This window comes from Staurois parvus, unplaced genomic scaffold, assembly GCF_062004578.1.
Source record: "Staurois parvus isolate SC_StPar_1 unplaced genomic scaffold, SC_StPar_1.0 ptg000059l, whole genome shotgun sequence".
NCBI classification, from domain to species: Eukaryota; Metazoa; Chordata; class Amphibia; order Anura; family Ranidae; genus Staurois; species Staurois parvus.
Window position 1 is genome coordinate 16776769 of NW_028317855.1, and position 21983 is coordinate 16798751.

The 21983-nt window shown below is 40.2% G+C and overlaps 1 protein-coding gene across 1 annotated transcript in view; it reads right to left on the reverse strand.

Annotated features, from left to right (window-relative positions):
- Nucleotides 1-21983, reverse strand: part of FUCA2 (alpha-L-fucosidase 2) — a 33915-nt gene that overhangs the window by 2297 nt on the left and 9635 nt on the right. Inside the window, exons 2-6 of the mRNA XM_089668640.1 lie at nucleotides 16818-17005; nucleotides 13449-13788; nucleotides 10951-11161; nucleotides 7942-8132; nucleotides 1619-1724 (exon numbers count right to left, since the gene is read on the reverse strand). Coding sequence (XP_089524766.1) covers nucleotides 1619-1724; nucleotides 7942-8132; nucleotides 10951-11161; nucleotides 13449-13788; nucleotides 16818-17005 — 1036 coding nt within the window. The remainder of the gene's footprint in view (nucleotides 1-1618; nucleotides 1725-7941; nucleotides 8133-10950; nucleotides 11162-13448; nucleotides 13789-16817; nucleotides 17006-21983) is intronic.

Genomic DNA, 21983 nt, shown 5'->3' on the forward strand with positions numbered 1-21983 from the left:
CAAATGTTTACAGAGTGTTGTTAAAAGAAGAGGGAATGCTACACCGTGATAAACATGGCCCTGTCCCACCTTTTTTTGTGACATGTTGCTGCCAGAAATTTCTAAATTACCTTATTTTTATGTAAAATGGTATCCTCTCAATTTTAAATATAAAAATTTTAAAATAACAGGTTTTCTATGTTCTCGTGAATAAAATATAGGACTATGAGATTTGCAAATCACTGCATTCTGTTTTTATGTAGATTTTACACAGAGTCACAGCTTTTTAGGAATTGGGATTGTAGTAGATGCACTTTTGGTAGTAATTACAACCTTATTCTGTGTTGATGGGAATCTATCAGCTTTCACTGGACACTCCATTTTTTCCCCCATTCCTCTTTGTAAAACTGCTCAGGCTCTATCAGGATGCATGTGGATAGTATTCAAAACAGTCCAGCTACCAATTCCCCAGATCTCCAGAACAAACATTGTTGTTTTAAGTACAGTAACTGTAGTTGTGGCTTTAGGCTTGAGGTCATTGTCACATTTTCTTCCTCCACTCAGGATTCTTTTAGTCAGAATCAAACTTTCTTAAAAGGTTTCTTTGTATTTTGCTGCATTCCTTTCACACTAACAAATCAAAGCTAAACCTGGAAGTGCTGTCAGTGCTTACCAACGCGTTGCGTCATGATCCACGTGACTTTAGGACCCTGAAGAAGTCACGTGCATCGTGACACAACGCGTCGGTACACACCGACAGCACTTCCGGGATGCGGTGACGCAGTTTCCGCCATGGGCGCCATTGTGGAGCTGCATATCAGCATCAAACCCATGATATGGGAATAAGGCATTTTTATGCATTTTTAATGAGAGTGGGCAATTGGCTTTGGTTGTTTTATATTAATAAAGGCAGGATAATACTATGGAGCATTTTTTGTTTTCATTAATATCCTGCTATGATCACCCATATCTGAGTATCCCTGAGTCTGGAGAAGGTCCAGAAGTGCTAAGCGCGGGGTCCTAAGTGTTCCAGTCCTGAGGAGAGTCATCTGGAGTACACGTGGGTTACCCACACAGTGTTTTGGCCCTAAGGGTCTAAAGCAAGGAGGTGAGGAGCCAATTTGGCCATTTATGGATCTTTCTGCACACCGTGTGGCACTGTGATCACCCCACGTGGCTTGCTGTGTTCTATGTAGTGACCACCGAGTTTGGAATCGACATATTATGGACTTTCACACAGCATGAACTGTTCTATTTGAGCACTTGCACATCAATAATATATGTCACCATGTATTCCCCTTTTATGGGGACTTGTTATGCATGTGTGTAGTGGTTCAGTTAATATTGTCTTTATGGTCTCTAGCTGAATAGTGAATACTGATTAGCATTGTATTATGCATGTCCCTTAGTCAATATTAGCGCTTCACTATTTTACTTTTGTTGTTTTTTCATCCACCTTGTGGTTAAGGCAAGTGTGAGCTGCTTAGTAGTAGGACATCCATTATAGTGCAGGAGGTCTCTCCAAAAATTCCAAGGGGTTGAATACTTTTTATAGGCACTGTAGCTAATGTTTTCACTGAAGAAAAAAAATAAACAAGTGAAACCCACATTACATACATTGTTGAAACAAGCTACTAACCTCTGTTAGTTCAGAAGCCTTGGGTTCTCCTAGTATAATATTCCGGTTGGTGGGCCACTTCAAAAATACAGCAAACACAGCTTGTTCTTTAGGCTTGCATGTATACCTGTTGGGCACAATTTCCTATTAATATGATGTATATTTTCATTTACCCTATTATAAAAGTGGTTATCAATTTACTCTTTATATGGGGCCTCAAGTACAGCTCCTGACATGACAAAGGGCTGCACATAAAAATCAGAGATTGTAATCCTAGAGAAACCTGGCAGAGATTGCAGACAGGCAACAGGAGATGGTCAGAGACTACAGAAATGCTATAAGAGATGGTGACAGGCTATAGGAATTGTTGGAAACTAAAGACATGTGTCTGCTGTCCATGACAGTCTTTTGAAGCATGAAACTGCTAGAGATCACTGCTCTACAATTTAATGCGTCCACATTTATACTCCACATAACACACAACTACTTGTGCCACATTTGTTAATACACTCTTAAAGATCCACTATAATGGAAAATAGGTAAAAAGGATGGACAGCACAGAAAAAGTAAGAGCATGAAACACTGTAAAACAAACCATTTAACTACTATAATGCCATGTAAAGAATACTCACTTCACTGGCTACTGTGAACCAAAACACTGTAAAAGGTCTACAGGGGCCCCAATGGTTACACAGTAAATGCCAATCAGCCACAAGTTGAAACTGCATCAAGGGTGAGGGTCAGCCAGCTGCCCTTTCTCTGTGTGTATTATATACATGATTTTTTTTGTGAAGAACAGCCCAGCAGGATTGTATTCAGGGAAGAAGAGAAGATGGCTTCAAGGAACACTTACTGCTGGGTTGGAGTAGAGAGAAGATGGTATCTAATGGGTTTAAATAGCAGTTTCTGAAGTATGAAAAGAGCCAAATTCAGATCCCACAGAGTCAAAGGGTGAGTTACATCAGGGATTCCCTGTACAAGGGTTTTGATCATGGAATGAGAAACCAAAAAACTCTCTGAAACAAGAAAGAAAAGAAAACTGACCTCCAATAGTGCGAAGGGCCAAACACTGCTCATTGTAGGAAGGGGAGGATTCACCCCACACAGAAACTCCTAGGATGGAAGCCACGAGACTTACACTAAAGTGACGTATACCTTCCATTTTTTACACAGCAGAGCTGAAGACAGGAAGTCAATCCTCCTAATTCGCTAGCAAATATCTAAAATTCAGTTGTAGTAGGAAGGGTTATCCTGGGCTGCCCTACAGTTTTTTAGTTGCTAGTGCCCAATCCTTCTATAGGTGGCTATAGCCCAAAAGACAGTGAAGAGACAGTGAATAGATTGAAACAACCTTTTTGTATTCTCTAAATCTTATGCCTGGAGATTTTGTAGAGCTTTGGGTGGAATACCGAAACCCTCATTTGCGGATCCACATCTTACCAGGTAGCCGAAATTTATTTGTCTCAGATTTGCAGAAGCCTTTATATATGTACACTGACTGATGCTCAGGTATCTCTCCCTCTATCTGCTGTGGAACCCTGATGCAAGGTGAAAAGGCTGAGTGCAAACAAAACACTGAAAAAGGAACAAGTGTTGCCTGTGTCAGGAACCTGTTGAGGGCCCCCTGGTAGTCAGGAACTGAGCGGAGTTTAGTTAGTAGCTTGGATAAGCAGATGTTTTGTTTTATTTATGCTATGGACTTACTGTAAAAACCCATCCTTCATTTAAACTGTTTGCCAGCTGCCTGACTGAATAAAGTGCAGAACAAACAGATCTTAGGAGTCCCATGCACAGTTTACCACTGCCAACTCTTACTGAGCCTATGCGCCTTACTACACACATTTATATTAATGGATTGTAAACTAGAAAATGTTTTTATGCTTCTCTATCAGTTCACTAAAACTACCTCCACAGTCCGTGCTCCATGCAAGGAATCCTGCTAATTAACTGCTCAGAAAATCATGATAGGATTTTAAACTGTTCTCTAGCAAGAAAGCTTTCTCTAACTGCAAGTTACACAGTAAGTCTACAATCCTGGGTGTGGGAGTGTGGGCTTTGGGGATAGGCTTTACAGACTGCTAAAATCAAACAATCAGCAATACTGGATGCAGCATCTGAGTTGCCCACTTGTACATGCTGAGGTGTCCCCAGAATGTGAACCGCTGGTCTAGGTTATCTCTTTATCAAGCAGTCAAAGTATGCAGTATACATGTGTGAGGTAGAGTGTGAAACCGGAAACAAATATTTCCTATCTACATATAAGGTTTTATTCATCAAAAATTTGATTGCTATAGCATAGTCGACTTCTTCCATTTTCACACTTGAAATTGAAAACAAAGGAAAAAAAACAAGCTCTTGAAAATTTGGTAAATACACATTGATAAACAATGTCTTATAACATACTAACACCACCTTAATCAAGTTACACTCCTTCCATGTTGAACTATGTAGGGTAGAATGACAGACAGAAATAGTATTGCTGTATATAATTTTATATACCATAAAAAAGGGACCAAAAATGTAATGTAAAGCAGGTAAATATGAACTACTGACTGGCATGTGGAGCAACAGGCTCCTTTTCACAAAGGCTCTTGGTTTATTTCCTTCATGAAAACATTTTTTTTTTTTTTTTTTTTTTTTTTAGAGAACCCAAAAGCTCAAGCTGAAAATGTACACACATAAGTGGTTAGTGGATGAGTGAACAGAAAATGGGACACATTCCTCTATCCAAAGTTTCAATCAGACAAAGTTGGGGTTATTTACGAAAACTGGAGAGTGCAAAATCTGGTGCAGCTCTGCATAGAAACCAAGCAGCTTTCAGGCTTTATTGTCAAAGCTTAATTGAACAAGCTGAAGTTAGAAGCTGATTGGCTACCATACACAGCTGCACCAGTTTTAGTAAATCTACCCCAGTGTGTCTCAAGGCAAGTTGCTTCTGTGGTGCTATCTCATTAACTTAAGCCATGGTGTTCTAGAAATTGTTTGTCATAGATTGTATTCAGGTAGTAAAAATAAAAATACAAACAGTTTAAAACTCGTGAACTTAAAAAAAAAAAAAAAAAAAAAAAAAAACCCCACACACCACAAAACTAACCCAAAACCAAGCAAAAGGCCTCCTTGGACCTATGTACTATGGTAATGTGTGTTTATTGTTTTGACACAGAGTAACACATGGCACTTTGTCCAGTGCCATTTATATAGAATGGCACCCTAACACACAACTGTAGAAGGTGCTAAAAGACTTGTTACAGCAAACCACAATGCAAATTACATGCATTGCAATGCTCTGTTTTAGGCCTCATTCATATTGGATGTAACTATTTGGCCAGCCATGCAAAGGGCCAGTTTTGCATGGGATGAACAGGTGTTCTGAGTATCTGCATACAGGTAGTCTCATTCATGTCTATTAGGATGCAGCAGCTACTGCCCCGGTCCCAATTTGGCAGCCTGTGTTGCATCTGATATAAAAATATGTCTGTTTTGTTTGATTTGTTTTTTGTTTATTTTGATTTATTATGATTTGTTTCTCAGACATGAAAGGATCTGTTTGTTTGTCATAGAAACAGAAGTCAGGTTACTTTTGAATGTTTAAGTGGACTTCTCAAAAAATGCCTTGGTAACAATTATACAAGCTGTCTTCTACATCAATGTGAACTTAGATACCATTGTTGTATGTTGGGCTCTTCTATTCCACGTTTAAATTATGTAACTGAAATCAACAAGTCAAGTTAATCAAAGGTTAATAGCTTGACCTTCTGACACACATGACCTATGGCATGTATGATACAACAGTTCCATCTAGGAGGTCAAATTGGGGAAGGATTCTCCCATTGAAACAGAGTATTCTGAAAGGAGAAAACACCCTATGTGGATGGTAAAAATTTCCAAATAAAAGCCAACAACAAAGGCTGAAAAGCAGGACTCTATGATGACTGAACATCGGAGGACTCTATGATGACGCAACACCAAGGAAGATCTGCCAGAACCTGAAGATGCTTTTAGCCCAATCTCCTGCAACAGTTTTAGAGCAAGCCTGGGGTCTAAGTTGCCTATGGAGAGTGTGAAGCCTCTAGAAGTAACTTTTACTATTGTAATCACAGAACATAATTTTGCTAGGAAGTAGGTAGCATTTTGTGTGTTTTATGTATATCTGCCAGTTTTGTATTTTATTCCTAAATTTGTAATTGTTTCAATGAATTTTGTTTAGTAAAAGCACATTAATATACCACAGAGGTCTATGCTTCTTAGCTTTTAAACACAAAGTAACCTTAACTAGACACCAAAGCAAAACACAACTGTGTGTGTGGGTGTCCCTGAACACAGTATTCATTCATGGACACGCTCCAGCATGGCTGTTAAACTAGAGCCAACAGCTGTGTCTGTGAAACCATTATGGCCCAATAGACATGAATGGAACTAGTATTTACCAAAACATATTCAAGCTATAGTTATAGAATGGATATGGGCTGAAAGTGCACACTCTCAGGTTTAATTTGAGGGTATGTACATCCAAATTGGAGAAAGGGTTTAGGAATTACAGCTCTTAAAAATAGCCATCCCCCTTTTTCAAGGGACCAAAAGTAATTGGAATTAAATTAAAAGCTGTTTCATGGCCAGGTGTGGGCTACTCCTTTGTTATTTCTTCACGAATTAAGCAGGTAAAAGGTCTAGAGTTGAGTCTAAGTTTGGTATTTGCATTTGGAATCTATTGCTGTGAACCTACATCATGTGTTCAAAGGAGCTGTCGATGCAAGTGAAACAAGCCATTGTAAGGCTTCAAATACTAAACAAATCCATCAGAGAGATAGCCGCAACATTAGGAGTGGCCAAATCAATAGTTTTGTACATTCTGAGGAAAGAAGAACACACTGGTGAGCTCAGCAACATAAAGCATGGATGTTCACAGAAGACAACAGTGGTGTAGGATCGCAGGATCCTTTCTAAAGAAAAACCCATTCACAACATCCAGACAAGTTAAGGACACTGTCCAGGAGGTGGGCATATCATTGTCAAAGTCTACAATCAAGAGAAGACTTCACGAAAGCAAATACCGAGGGTCCACCACAAGGTGCAAACCATTCATAAGCCTGAAGAATAGAAAAGCCAGATTAGACTTTGCCGAAAAAAAATCTAAAAAAGCCAGACCAGTTTTGGAAAAGCATTCTTTGGACGGATGAAACTAAGATTAATCGGTACCAGAATGATGGGAAGAAAAAAATGTGGAGAAGGCTTGGACAGCTCATGATCCAAAGCACACAACATCTGTAAAACATGGTGGAGGAAGTGTGATGGCATGGGCATGGATGGCTTTCAGTGATACTGGGTCATTGGTGTTTATTGATGATGTGACAGAAGACAGAAGCAGCGGGATGAATTCTGCAGTGTTTAGAGATATACTGTCAGCCCAGATTCAGCCAAATGCAGCAAAGTTGTTTAGACGGCACTTCACAGTACAGATGGACAATGATCCAAAACACACTGCAAAAGCAACCCCGGAGCTTTTGAAGGAAAAGAAGTGGAATATTTTGAAATGGTCAAGTCAATCACCTGATCTCAACCCAATTGAGCATGCATTTCACTTGCTGAAGGCAAAGCTAAAGGCAGAAAGAACCACAAACAAAGAACAACTGAAGACAGCTGCAGTTCGAGCCTGGCAAAGCATGAGAAAGGAGGAAACCCAGTCTTTGGTAATGTCCATGGTTTCCAGACTTCAGGCAGTCATTGCCAGTAAAGGATTCTCAACAAAATATTAAAAATGAACATTTTATTTATGATTATATTCATTGTCCAATTCCATTTGAGCCCCTGAAAATGGAGGGACTGTGTATAAAAATGGTTGCAGTTCCTAAAATTTGTACTTGATATTTATGTTCAACTCCTTGAATTAAAGCTGAAAGTCTGCACTTCAAATTTATTTGGATTGTTTCATTTTAATTTATTCTGGTGGCATACAGAGCCGAAAGTATGAAAATTGTGCATGTGTCCAAATAAATACGGACCTAACTGTATATATTAAAGTAAGCTGTATATAATAGAACCCAATAAACTGAAAAAGTCAGGAATGCTGCATGTGTTTAAACTTAACCACCTTAATAGCTATATTACTGCTTAGCCATTAAAAAAAAATACATGCATTGTTATTGGATAAAGCATATAACTGTTCTGTGGATAAACTTTTATCCAGTTTGCACAATACAGTTTCTTAGCAATGGGGAAAAGAGAATCTATTTAGGAAACAAACAAGGAAAAAAAACCACACCACACAAAGACATGCACCACTCTTAACAGAACAAATATATAAGAGGTTTGTTGTACTGATTTATGTAATGTGTTCTCATTCTCACCAGACTCCTGGAGTCACTGAATCATTTTGTGCTTTCCAAGGCTTTGTGCTGTAAATAGCTTCTCCATTTACTTCAAGCCATTTACCCATCTGCATCAAGCGCTCCTCGAATACTACAGGGATTCGACCATCATGCGTAGGACCAATGTTCATCAGCATATTCCCACCACAAGATACAGTTTCAACTAACTCCTAGAAAGTGAGAAAAACAGTTATTAAACACCAGTATACTACTACATAGTGACACATACATGCCAGCACAAAAAGTTATATTATCAAATCCAGCATTTCCAAAGCTGAAAAAGAACAAAAACTGTTAGTAGTGTAGGGAGTGCTGGGTTCAGTTCCCATCTACCCTTTTGTTCTCCCTGTTTTTGCAAAAAATTTTTTTTTTTTTGCTAGCTCCAGGGTAATCCCCGATAGGTTACCTGGCCTTATCATACTCACCCTCAAGTGAATGTGTGTGCCTTATTATTGCGTTATTAAATTCTAAACTCCTCTGGGTCAGTAAGTAATTTCAAGGCTTCAATTGCTGTTGCCATTAGAAAACATTAAAAACACTGTTCAAAAAAATTAAAGGAACACTTTGAAAACACCTAGCAGATCTCAATGGGGAAAATATCATGCTGGATATCTATACTGATATGGACTGGGTAATGTGTTAGGAACGTAAGGATGTCCTAACGTTTGATGGAAATGAAACATCAATTTACAGAGGACTGAATTCAAACACAACCCAAAAATCAAAGTAAAAAAATGATGCTGCAGGCTAGTCCATTTCGCTGAAATTTCATTGCAGCAACTCAAAATGGTACTCAGCAGTTTGTATGGCCCCCATGTGCTTGTATGCATGGCTGACAATGTAGGGGCATGTTCCTAATGAGACGAAGGATGGTGTCCTGGACCAGGGCATCACTGAGCTCCTGAACAGTCTGAGGTGCAACCTGGTGGCGTTGGATGGACCGAAACATGATATCCAAGAGGCGTCCTATTGGATTTAGGTCAGGCAAGAGTGGGGGCCATTCAATGGTATCAATTCCTTCATCCTCCAGGAACTGTCTGCATACTCACAACATGAGGCCAGGCATATTTGTGCACCAGGAGGAACCCAGGACCCACTGCAGCAACATAGGGTCTGACAATGGGTCCAAGGATTTCATCCCCATACCTAATGGCAGTCAAGGTGCCATTGTCTAGCCTGTAGAGGTTTGTATGTCCCTCCATGGATAAGCTTCCCCAGACCATCACTAAGCCACCACCAAAATGGTCATGCTGAACGATATTACAGGCAGCACAACGTTCACCACGGCTTCTCCAGACCCTTTCACGTCTGTTACAAATGCCAATCAAGCTCTATGGTGCAGGCCAATGAGCACATGGCCCACTAAAGGACGTTGGGCCCTCAGGCCACCCTCATAAAGTCTGTTTCTGATTGTTTGGTCAGAGACATTCACAGCAGTGGCCTGCTGGAGGTCATTTTGTAGGGCTCTGGCAGTGCTCATCCTGTTCCTCCTTGCAAAATGAGCAGATAACAGTCCTGTTGATGGGTTAAGGACCTTCTACGACCCTGTACAGCTCTCCTAGAGTAACTGCCTGTCTCCTGTAATCTCTCCCATGCTCTTGAGACTGTGCTGGGAGACACAGCAAACCTTCTGGCAATGGCACATATTGATGTGCTATCCTGGAGGAGTTGGACTGCCTGTGCAACCTCTGTAGGGTCCAGGTATCGCCTTATGCTACCAGTAGTGACACTGACCCTAGCCAAATGCAAAACTAGTGAAAAACAGTCAGAAAAGATGAGTAGGGAAAAAAGTGTCAGTGGCGTCCACCTGAAAAACCATTCCTGTTTTGGGGGTCGTCTCATTGTTGCCCATCTAGTGCACCTGTTGTTAATTTTATTTAAACACCAAAGCAGGTGAAACTTATTAACATACCCCTCTGCTACTAACTGACCAAATCAATAGCCCAAGAGTTTAATTGACTTGATACTATACTCTGATTAAAAAGTGTTCCTTTAAATTTTTTTGAACGGTGTATTTATAAGTGCCTTTAAAATAAAAGTGTGTATCTTAAACCCTCTTTATCTTGGAGACAGAAAATAAGATGAAATCTCTTAAACAAGAGAAGTTTCCTTTTGAGATAGCTGTCACTAGAACAGGCATCCCAAGTTTTCCCCTCATTCTATGTCTGGTGATGTTAAAAAAAAAAATGTTTAATCTTCCCATCACTTTCTGCCCTGGTGGCAGCAGTCATCATGACAAACATGTATCTGGTGAAGGTGGGCATGGATTCTAACGCTTCCATGTGCCATCCAAAAACTTAAAAATTTATATTTTGCTATAGATACACTTTGGGGTTGATATGCTAAAGACAAATAGTCTGTACACTGCAAGTGCAGTTGCTCTAGATGTGAGGGCAAGCGATACTGATTTCGATCATCCAATCACTTGCAAGTAAAAATGCCATTTTTTAAAATTTGCCTTGCATGTGATTGAGTATTCTTTGCAAAGTAAGGCTTTACCTCATTTACCAAGCTCTGGGGCAAGTGCACTGTATTTCTGCCTGTAGTAAATCAACCCCTTTGTCTTATTGTTCTTTTATGTAACACACAAGCCTCTGTTCTCCTAATGCACGCAGTATTTTATAACTGTACATTACTTGTTAATTTACAGATCAAACTTCACAGCATGTGCGATATAGTAGTGAGGGTTTTTTGTAGGAAAAGACAATTAGGTTTCCTACCCAAAATATCTTCTGGCTAAATTTCTGTGAGGCGTCTATTGAGTCAAGCAGAAAAATGAGTTGCTTGAATTGGTGATAAATAACTACTTATGAAAAGTAACAGCTTTCTATAATTAAATGTTTGTTTCATGTGTAGAAAATAATAATTCCACCTTGGTGTACTATTTGTGATGTGAAAATTAGGAGACAAAATAACCAACACTTGTAATATAACTTGTGACTTTGTAAACTGACCCCACAGAGTTGCAGAAGGTTTGTGAGAACCCACCTGTACCAGCTCTTCAATGGTCAGCATTTCAGAGATTAAAGCATTCCTCCTGTATCCCCAGGAACGTTTGTCAATGGTCATGCAGTTCTCCCATTTGTGAGGTAGCAGATGCCCAGGATTGTAACGATCACTACATGTGTAAAAACCACCATGTTTACAAATGCAGTCATATCCCCATCGGTCATTAGTTACAATGATGTCCCGAACTGGGCTAAATTATTAAAAAAAAAAACCGAAAAAAAAAAGGAAATATGGTTAAGAAATGCTCTGTGGTCAGTCACAACAGAAGACTAACCAGCTATAATAAACATGGTAATGTGTATTGCAGTATAAACACTCTTCAATATTCAGTGACTGATCGTGATTTTTTTTTGGATGCCTGGGGTTGTTCCTTCAAAAGTGTGTAACTTTGATCATTCAGTGCAAGGTGACAGGTATTCTTGAAAGCCAATTCCCCCAACCACTGACCTTCACTATGCTCACCAGGTTCTCTTTTTATCCGCTGGAGCCCTTGCAAATACTCAGACTTTCTGGGTTATCTTCTCCCACTCTGGCTGAAATGCGTTAGAAGGTCTGTTATGTTAGATTTTAACCTGATGTGCCAATAAATTGATATAGTATATGTATGGAAGATCCTGTGGTGCCAACCTTTTTTGACAGACATGTTACTGGATGGCGTACAGGGGCAATAGTTTGAGCACTGGTGTTCCTCATCTGTCGGATTGGGTGAGGGGGTAGAGTGCAGCCGATTTCAATATTAATCATGGAAAGCAGCTACCTCATGCTGAAGCGGCAACAGAGGGAGGATTGTGTGCCCATGACAGCCCAACTAGTGATGCAGCATTTAATTACCCAGAGTGTTAACCTTTTTTGTGGAAACTAAAGGAAAAAAGGGTTAATGATGGTGTTCAATGTACCAATAATGTAGTTGTTCCTGGTGCTCAGTGCACTCATTTTAGTGTCTTCAGAGACTGAGTCACAATAGAGAATGTGCCATGGCTCTGGACCTGGACAGTACTCTGTGGCGAATTAACACAGTACCCTAATTGAAAATATAGTGCCGCTCCAAGCTCCACTAACTCAGATACCCAGTGATTCAACAGCTCCACAGGGCTCATCTTGCCCGACTGTCAGGAACATACAAAGGAAAAGTGGAAGTGCACACGGAAAGCCACTCAATTTTAAATATGACAGGAAGGCTTTAGCTCCATCCCCACACCACTGAGCCATGCCCCGCTAACACATATCACCCATCTGGGCATGATCATAGAGGCCTACAGTTAAAGCGTTACTAAACCCAGGACCCTGCATTCACTATATCTGGTCTCCCACAGTACACAGAACATGGAAGTGCAATTATTTTAGTAAATATAAATTGCTAAATAGCTTTTCTCATCAGCAGTTAGAGCAGTCTTGTGACTTCAGCAGAGCACTGGTTAAAACTTGTAGAAGGTGTTTTCTTTCTGATCTAGGAGGATGTGAAACCTCTGACCCTCTATTTGGACAGTGCTGATTGGCCCTGTGCTGATCATATGCACCCTCCCAAGAAAAAAAACAAAAAAACCTCTCTAGCAATACACACCAAACTGAGCATGTGCATGTGTCCACAGGTTCAGTCTGTATCCGGAGGTCATTTCAACAAGAGGAGGGGCAAAGAAGAAAGGATCAAACATCCTTTTTACACAATGCAGAGTATGTTTTACTGCATATACAGACTGATTTTACTGTTGTGGGTTCAGTAACACTTTAAGCCCATTATGGGTGAAAGGCAATTGGGGGTTTTGGTTCTTTAGTATATTACTAATTAACACAGTACACAAAGATCTGAAAAGCTCTAAAAGCAGAGCCCAATGCTCACAGATCACATTCAAAGCAGGCCCCGCAATCCTGTGTCCCTTAATGAACTAGAAAGAAAAGATTTTTTTTTTGCACCCTTACTCATGGCACAACTTGGTATCAATTCCTACACAGCAATGTGAAAACTCGTACAGGAGTTTTCACACAATTGGTTCTTACACAATCTGGATATAATGACATTATGCCTCCTTTCCTGGTTAGCTGGAACTTTTTTTCCTCAACTGGAAAAAAAAAAAGATTTCAGCATATGGGGAAATGTGGGACAAAGGAAGGGAACATGAAAGGAAGTAAAGTGGATATTTGTACAGAATTTCACAGCTAATATAGAGGTATTATGAGAGATCTGTGACATGAGAAAATGTGCAATGAAGAGCCAACAGCAGCCCATATGCACAGGTATAGTTAGATGTGATAGCAAGAGGAATGCAGATGTAAACCAAATTACCAAAATCGCATATGAGCTATATCTGCAGCTTTCATTATCTTTATGATACTGCCATGAAGGTCCTGGAGTGGCAGTGCATGAGCACAACTGGAACACAGTAGTTTTCCAGTTGTGCTCATGCACTGGCACTCTAACATGGGCTCTTTAAAACTCACAACAGTTTTTCACTGCATGTTTTAAATAATGGTTATCATACCTTTCATTATAGAGCCAAGCCAAAAAAACAGTACTGTTCCAGTATGTGTCTGGGGCATCACCATCTCCATCTGACCACAGAATTTCTGGCTTGTATTTCATCACAATTTCATACAGTTCAGGCAAGGACTTTGCATTTGGAAAAGTGCTTGTTTTAAAAGAATTGGATTTATCAGAAAGGAAGAGAGGGTTGAACCACTCAAATAGAGAGTGATAGAGTCCAAAATGCAAGTCTGTGGTATTCCTGATGGCCTCAGCCAGCTCTCCAACAAGGTCCCGCTTTGATCCCACATCCACAGAATTCCAGTTCCATGAAAATTTAGATCCCCACAAAGTGTATCCTAGATAGTGAGATAAAAGCATGTAAATGACTGTCTCTAAAGCCAAACAGGGTAAAATAGATCATTTTTACAAATGTATGAGTATGCATTAATGTAGGATTGCCTTTGTCTCACCCCATACAATGAGCTTAGGGTATAGAATGTCAACATCTGTTAGGTATGCCCATGGATATGGTTGCTAAATCTTTATGGTGTCCTTTTATCATGCAGTGGTAAATGACCGCTGCTCAGTTCTCCGGCATTCTCGGAGAAAAGTTCTCCTCTGAATGCCTTTTTATGAAGCGGTGTAGATCAGTTCTCCAAATGAAGGGAGAAGCGATCTACAAATGCTGGAAAACAGCTGATTTTACTACAATATCGCGAGATTACAGTAAGAGATCAGTCAAACAATGTTTACCAAGCAGCTGTAAATTATCGCTGCTTCATTTGCGGTTCCTCCGATTCTCCACCACTGGGCAGGAGAATCTGGAAGGAAAAAACACAGATCGCCAGGGAAGGGCTGACATCGCTCCTTCATACACTGGCCATCTGTGTGCTGAAATGATCAGTGGAGAACATGTTCTCCCCTGATCATCTCTGTTTCCTAAACCTCAAATGATCGGAGATCAGCAACGATCCTCAGGATCACCGCTGATCTCTGTTTCATAAAAGGACACATATAGCTGCATTCATAACTCTGTGTGAGAATGCCGTTTGTTTTTTTAATGCAATTCCAACATGCCTTACCATTCATCCCTATAGAAAGTGCATTTTGCTGGAAACTTCAACAAGCAGGATTTTGTTTAATACACTGCAATGTATCAAAATGCAGAGGCAACCTTACCTTGCCTTTTTCACATGGGCCTGGGTAGCTGTAAGCAGCAGCTGGTCCACAGTTAGTAGGTGATTGGGAGTTGATATGCTGCCTCCCGAGTGCCTACTTAACCATTTGAATACCGGGCAATTTTACACCTTCCTGCCCAGGCCATTTTTCAGGTTTCAGCGCTCTCACACTTTGAATGACAATTGCACAGTCATACAACATTGTACCCAAACTAAAATGTTATCATTTTCTTCACACAACTAGAGCTTTCTTTTGGTGGTATTTAATCACCACCAGGGTTTTTATTTTTTGCTAAATTATCGGAAAAAGACCGAACATTTTGAAAAAAAAACACGTTTTTCTTTGTTTCTGTTATAAAAGTTTGCAAATAAATAATTGTTCTTCATAAATTTAGGCAAAGATGTATTCTGCTACGTCTTTGGTGAAAATAACCCAAATTAGGATGTATTTTTTAGTTTGTAGGAAAGTTATAGAGTTCACAAACTATGGTATAGATCTGAATATTGATCAATCCTGAAGTACTGACGGCCAATCTAATTTCTTGAGGTCCAAGAATGTCAGAACAGTACAGATATCCCCCAAATGACCCCTTTTTGCAGAGTAGACAGTCCAACGTACTTCATAAGAGGCATGGCGAGTTTTCTGAAGTTGTATTTTTTTGTCATAATTTTTCGGAAAATGAAAAAAATGCAAAAAATTATTTTCACTATTTTTTTTTTTTACATACTGTCACCAGTGAAGTACAGCGTCTTCATATAACTGGCATGGCGGTGATCAGGGACACTGACTGGTGACAGTATGAAAAAAATATATATATATTATTTTTTTTTTAATTATTTTTAATTTTTTTATTACATTTTATTTTTTTTTTAAGATTTTTTTTTTCATATTTCCCTATGTCCAAAGTAGTACAAGGTTACCATAGTAACATTGTACTACTTTGGGGAAGTGATCAGTATTTTTTTTTTTTTGTAACACAATTTGCTTATAGCAAAGAATTACTTTGCTATAAGCAAGCATTTACTTGAATGACATCGATTAATTCAGGGTTTTTTTTTTTTTGTGCTTAGCTGTGATTTGGCCACAGCTAATCACATGGCATGTGCATGTGATCGCTGTGACCATTCACAGCTAGACAGTAGTATACAATGGATGGCATGGATTAAGCCATCCATTGTATACAACTGTCATGTGACCTGCTGTGATTGGTCACAGCAGGTCACATGGTACAGGCAACGGGGCCGATACTCAGATCTGTCATCGGCCGTGTCCGAGGTACACGTCCAGTGACAGATCGCGCCGCTGTGCGGCTCTGCAGGAGTGCAAACTGCGCATGTGCGGGAGGACGCCATTTGGCGTCCAACCCGGAAATGCAGTACATTTTGCCGGCCGCCTTTTGGCTATCGTCCGGGCGTGTACTGGTTAAAGATGAATTTCATGCTTAAGCCCCATTCAGTATGCAGGCGATATGCCTACCAAAAATATGACATCCTTTTTTTTTTCCTGTATACTGTAGCTTTGCACTTGTGGCAATGTGTATACGGCTGTCTGGCAGCTGTTGCCTGGCTTTGACAGACAGCTAGAGCACTCCTCAACCCCCTGTTATTGCTGCCTGACTGTGCCCACGTTTAAGTAATCGACTTCCATTTAAAAGATGTCGGAGTTCCTCTCCAGGTGATTTTGACCCTCTTTTAGGCTGCAGCAAGTGGCTTTTGCACTCCTACTCACTATAGGGAGCACAGGAACACAGTGCACAACAAGCCAGAACCAAGCCAAACCATAGAAACTACTGGTGAAATGTCCTTTGCCCTATGCCTGCCTTTTTTTGGGCACAGCTTCCAGAATTCAGTCCCCTTTAAGAAAGCAAACAAGAATCCGTAATTGTTTTAAGACAGCTAGAACTGTATACAATAAATATGTTTTTGATATAAATAATTTCACTGTATGCATATAGATATGTGCGTTTCCATCCACATGCCATAGACAGACATTCTGGTAGGTTGATTGGCTCCTATCTAAATTGGTTAGGGACCTTTAATTATTGTAAGCTTCTTGAGGGCAGGGACTGATGTGAGTATACAATATGTTTATGTAAAGCACTGCATAAATTGACAGCGCTATACAAATACCTGTTATAAATAAAATAAATATGTAGGTGCATTGTAAATAAATGCGAATAACAAACAAAATGTATCCTCAGATTTACCTTCATGGTGTTTTGAAGTAAGAACAACATACTTGGCACCTGATGCCTTTAATGTATTTGCCCACTGCTGTGGCTCATAAAACTCTGCTGTGAACTGGGGCCCGAAATCTTCATAACGAAAGCCAGGTGGATAATTTTTAGTCATAAAATTAACATAAGGCTGCGACTTTGATCCCTGCCAATACCACCTAAAAAAGATGAAAAGCAAAAAATAGAAAATTACTTTTTGTACTTAAAATTTTGACGTGCTTGATCAGATATTAACATATAAAATAGAGATGCATTATAATGAAAAACCAAAAAATATACAGTTGTGGCCAAAATTATTCAACCCCCACTGAAATTGAGTGTTTTGGCCAGTTTGACATTGCTTTTGATCATTCAGTCATCTTGCTTACATTTACATTAAAGAGGCACTTGTAGGTCAGACAAATATAACATAACAGTTATAATGAAATAACCACAAATGTCTTTTCTGTGCTCACAGCATTATCAGTTTTATTCAACCCCCAAGTGACATTCAATCTTAGTACTTAGTACAGCATCCTTTTACAGTTATAACAGCTTTTAAACGTGAAGCATAGCTTGACACAAGTGTCTTGCAGCGATCTACGGGTATCTTCGCCCATTCTTCATGGGCAAAGGCCTCCAGTTCAGTCACATTCTTAGGCTTGCGCACTGCAACTGCTTTCTTTAAGTCCCACCAGAGGTTCTCAATCGGATTTAAGTCTGGTGACTGCGATGGCCACTCCAAAATGTTCCAGCCTTTCCTCTGCAACCATGCTCTAGTGGACTTGGAGGTATGCTTGGGATCATTGTCCTGTTGAAAGGTCCAACGTCTCCCAAGCCTCAGGTGTGTGACGGACTGCATCACGTTTCCATCCAATATCTCCTGGTACTGAAGAGAATTCATGGTACCTTGCACACGCTGAAGCTTCCCTGTACCTGCAGAAGCAAAACAGCCCCAAAGCATGATTGACCCTCCACCATGCTTCACAGTAGGCAAGGTGTTCTTTTCATCATAGGCCTTGTTCTTCCTCCTCCAAACATAGCGTTGATCCATGGGCCCAAACAGTTCTAATTTTGTTTCATCAGTCCACAGAACACTATCCCACAACTTTTGTGGTTTGTCCACATGGCTTTTGGCATACTGCAGTCGACTCTTCTTATTCTTTGGAGACAGCAAGGGGGTACGCCTGGGAGTTCTGGCACGGAGGCCTTCATTACGCAGTGTGCGTCTTATTGTCTGGGCTGAAACTTCTGTACCCACATCTGACAAATCTTTTCTCAGTTCCTCAGCAGTCACACGGGGACTTCTCTCCACTCTACGCTTCAGGTAGCGCACAGCAGTCGAAGTCAGCATCTTCTTTCTGCCACGACCAGGTAGCGTTTCAACAGTGCCCTTTGCCTTGAATTTGCGAATGATGCTTCCTAAGGTGTCTCTTGGTATGTTTAACATCTTTGCAATCTTCTTATAGCCATTGCCCTTCCTGTGAAGAGAAATCACCTCTTCTCTTGTCTTCCTGGACCATTCTCTTGCCTTCACCATGTTTGTAACCACACCAGTAAATGTCTAGAAGGAGCTGAGTATCACAGTCATTTTAAAGCTGCCTAATTGGTGCTTATTATGCTTGATTGCTGCTCGGTGACATCCACAGGTGTTTTCAATACCTGATGGAAAGCACCTGTATGAACCTCTGTTCTTCAGAGTGGTAGTCTTTAAGGGGTTGAATAATTGTGGCAATGAAGAAACCACATAAGAACCATTTACTACTGTATTACATAAACAATTGATGTCATTTTAGTTGCATTTGGGTAGTTACAACGTCCTTGTAGGATTTGATTCTGAATACAATTCCAAATGTACACTATAGTCCCTAAACCCCTTTACAGCATTGGGGGTTGAATAATTTTGGCCACAACTGTAGTATATGGGATCTGAAAACAAACATTTAAAAGGCTAGGCTATTTTGAAATACTATTAGGCGTATCCTGCATAAAATGTATTTCCTTTTATAGAGACGATGTTTTCATATTCCTTTCTCAACAAAAATCCCTTTGATCTACTTCATTGACTAAGATGCTGGACCACAACACACATATTTCATAACACATAAAGTGATATTAAAGGCTACATTTTTTTTGTGTAAAGATGAACGCTGCTCAGACTAACTCCCAGTCAGAAGAACAGTGTGTAATGAGTGGCCTCATCTGTCACTCGGGCTTAATAAAAAAAAGATGGTTTATGTACCTGCTCTGTGCAATGGTATTGCACAGAGCGGTCCCTTAACTCCAATTCCAGCGCAGTCCAATTGCTTCTAAGCAAGTCCATAGACACACACAGCTCCACTAAACCACAATCCCCTGCTCCCACCTCACATGACTTTTACTGACAGCAGCAGGAGCCAATGGCTTTGCAGCCCTCAGCATCTCCTGTGAGTTCAGAAAGAGGAGAGCATGCTGAGACTGGGACGCTGTTGAATCGCTGAGAGTAATCGGGTGTTTAGGTATGGGGGAAGGGGAACAGTTAATGGGGCTTTTCTTTTTCCTCTAAAGTGGTTGTAAACTTCAGACATGAAGTATGAACAAAGCATATCCCTCTATATTTACTTGTCTCAATTAAGAGCACTTAGTCTTCATGCACACTGGACATTTTTACAGCTGCTGTTTTTGGCTTTTGGAATTTTTTTCTACATTCAGTAAACCCCCCAGCATGTTATCCTATGTTTCCATTCACACATAGACTGTAATCAGTGTTTTTTGGCAGGAGCGTTTTTTGGCTGGAAAAAAAACCCCCAGAAAAAAACCCTAGTTTCTAGAGGAGTTTTTTAACGCTGAAAAACGCGGCAAACCAGCATTTTTGGATTTTTTGGACAAAACTAAAAAAATTTTTTTGGTCAAAAATAAAAGCTAAGAAACGAAAATGTGAAAAAAAGCGGCTAAACAGTAATGCAAAAACGCTAAAAAACTCACATTATTAACGTGACTCTACACAGCAAACATTACCAGCGTTATTAAACGCCAAGTGTGCTTGGAGTCTAAATGTCAATTGTCTGCTGCTTTGTTCCTCTGCTATCAGCATGAATCACTTCTCACAAGGGGGGGTCCCTTCCCTCCCATCAGCTCTCAGAACTCCTCACTAAGCTCTGTAGAGTGTAACTTCAGCTCTTCGCCCCGTTTTCTGAATTCTCAGACAAGCTTTGTAAATTCTGGTTTTTGCACGGATGTAGAGAAGAGAAGAGTGCAGATGGACAGGTACAATTGAAGTAGGAGGATTTGTATCACCTGTGGCCAGTCATTTCACTGGGTATATGTAAAGGTTTACAACCACTTTAATGCAGAGAATGCATTAAGGTAAAAAAACAGATTGAAATTAGAATCACATAAACATGCTACTACAGGTTCTTAACTTGTTACAATGCATGATCTGAATGTGGACAATTAAGTACAAGATCCAGCACCCCCCCCCCCCTCCCCCCACTAAATGAAATCTGTAATTATTCCAAGAGGATCAAAGGACAAAGTAAACCAAGTAATTCAGGATTTTTATGACTGTAGTCACGTGAAAATGGTGCTGTCATTCTCCCTTGCAATACCAGTTCAAACCTGACAATTACTTAATTGTTCCACTAACTTCAACCAATAAGTTCCTCCTTACACTTCATGGTGGACAGATCTCAGAACTCCAAGGCAAGAGTTGACATGCTCCGATACAATTTCACACTTACACTTGAAAGAGCTATTGAGGGAAGTGGTACGAAAGGTTTCCATACTGCTAGAGCACTTCACATGTCTGTTTGCTGATTTACTGTATCTCCAGCTATTGTGTAACTCACAAAGTTGTTTGTGCGCTTTCTGCATTGCACAATAGCCGGTAAATAGAAAATATAGTGAAAATGAAGAATCCAAATGGAAACGATTACAAAACCCTATATCAAAATGCACACCCTCAATGGACATGGCTCAGTGTTACAAAAGTAATAAGCACTGGTGGCTTCAATCACTGGTCTCCACCAAGGATTTTGACTTAATCACCACTTTTGTCATTTCAGGATAAAGACAACAACAGACACATCATCTACTGTGACATTTTAGGCAATTAACTAGTTCCAGTCCGGGCAAATTCTGACATTCCTCTCCAACACGTAAAATCTGCATTTTCTGCTAGAAAACTACTTAGAACCCTCAAACATTTTATATATATCAGGGCTTGAAAATTCCACTTGTCAGCTCGCCAAATGCGAGGGAAAATTCCTTTCTGGCTAGAACAGTAATGCCCTGCACATTTGTTGATGGAGCGGGTGGCTTGCAATGCGATCCCCAGGCCCTGGGGATCGATTTTCATTCCACTTGCGCTCCAAGTCTCGTGTTGAAGCTGACTTCTGGTTTCCGACTTCTGGCTTCTTCTTCGGCACCGCCATTACACTGGCAGCGCCGCTGAGGGGACAGGTGCAGGAGAGGTCCGCTCCCCTCCGCTGAGGGAGACACGAGGAGAGGCCCGCTCTCCACCACCGTGGGGTACACGTGAAGAAGAGACCCGCCAATGGTGCACATCCCTACACCATCATGGACTCTTTAATTACATAAGCTTCAAGGGGGCGTGATTGGGGGCGGGGTTGGAGGCGGACTTGGGCAAGGTTTGGTGGGACAACTGGTGGAGAGTAAGGTTTTTGCCTGGCTAGTAGATCTAGACTTGAAATTTTAAGCGCTGATGTATATATATATATTTTTTTTTTTTTTAATTTATTTATTTTTTAAGCAACGGCCCTAGAGAATAAAATGGTGGGTGTTGTTATGTTACACAATATTTAAGCCATGTTTTTTTTTTTTCAATACACTTTAATGAATTTTAATGCACACATACACAATTGGCCATTTTTTGTGTTACAGTGTTGCATTATTTAACTGACAATTGCACGGTCATGCAATGCTACATCCAAATTAAATTTACGCTCTTTTTTTTTCCGCACAGATAGAGCTTTCTTTCGGTGGCATTTGACCACCTGTGTTAATTTTTTGCGCTATAAACAAAAAAGACAATTTTGTGTAAAAAAACTATATTTTTAACTTTTTGCTATTAAACATGTCCAATAAAAAAATTTTAAAAATCTAATTTCGTCATAAACTGCGGCAGCCATTCTGATACTGGGGGGGAACTGACTTGAA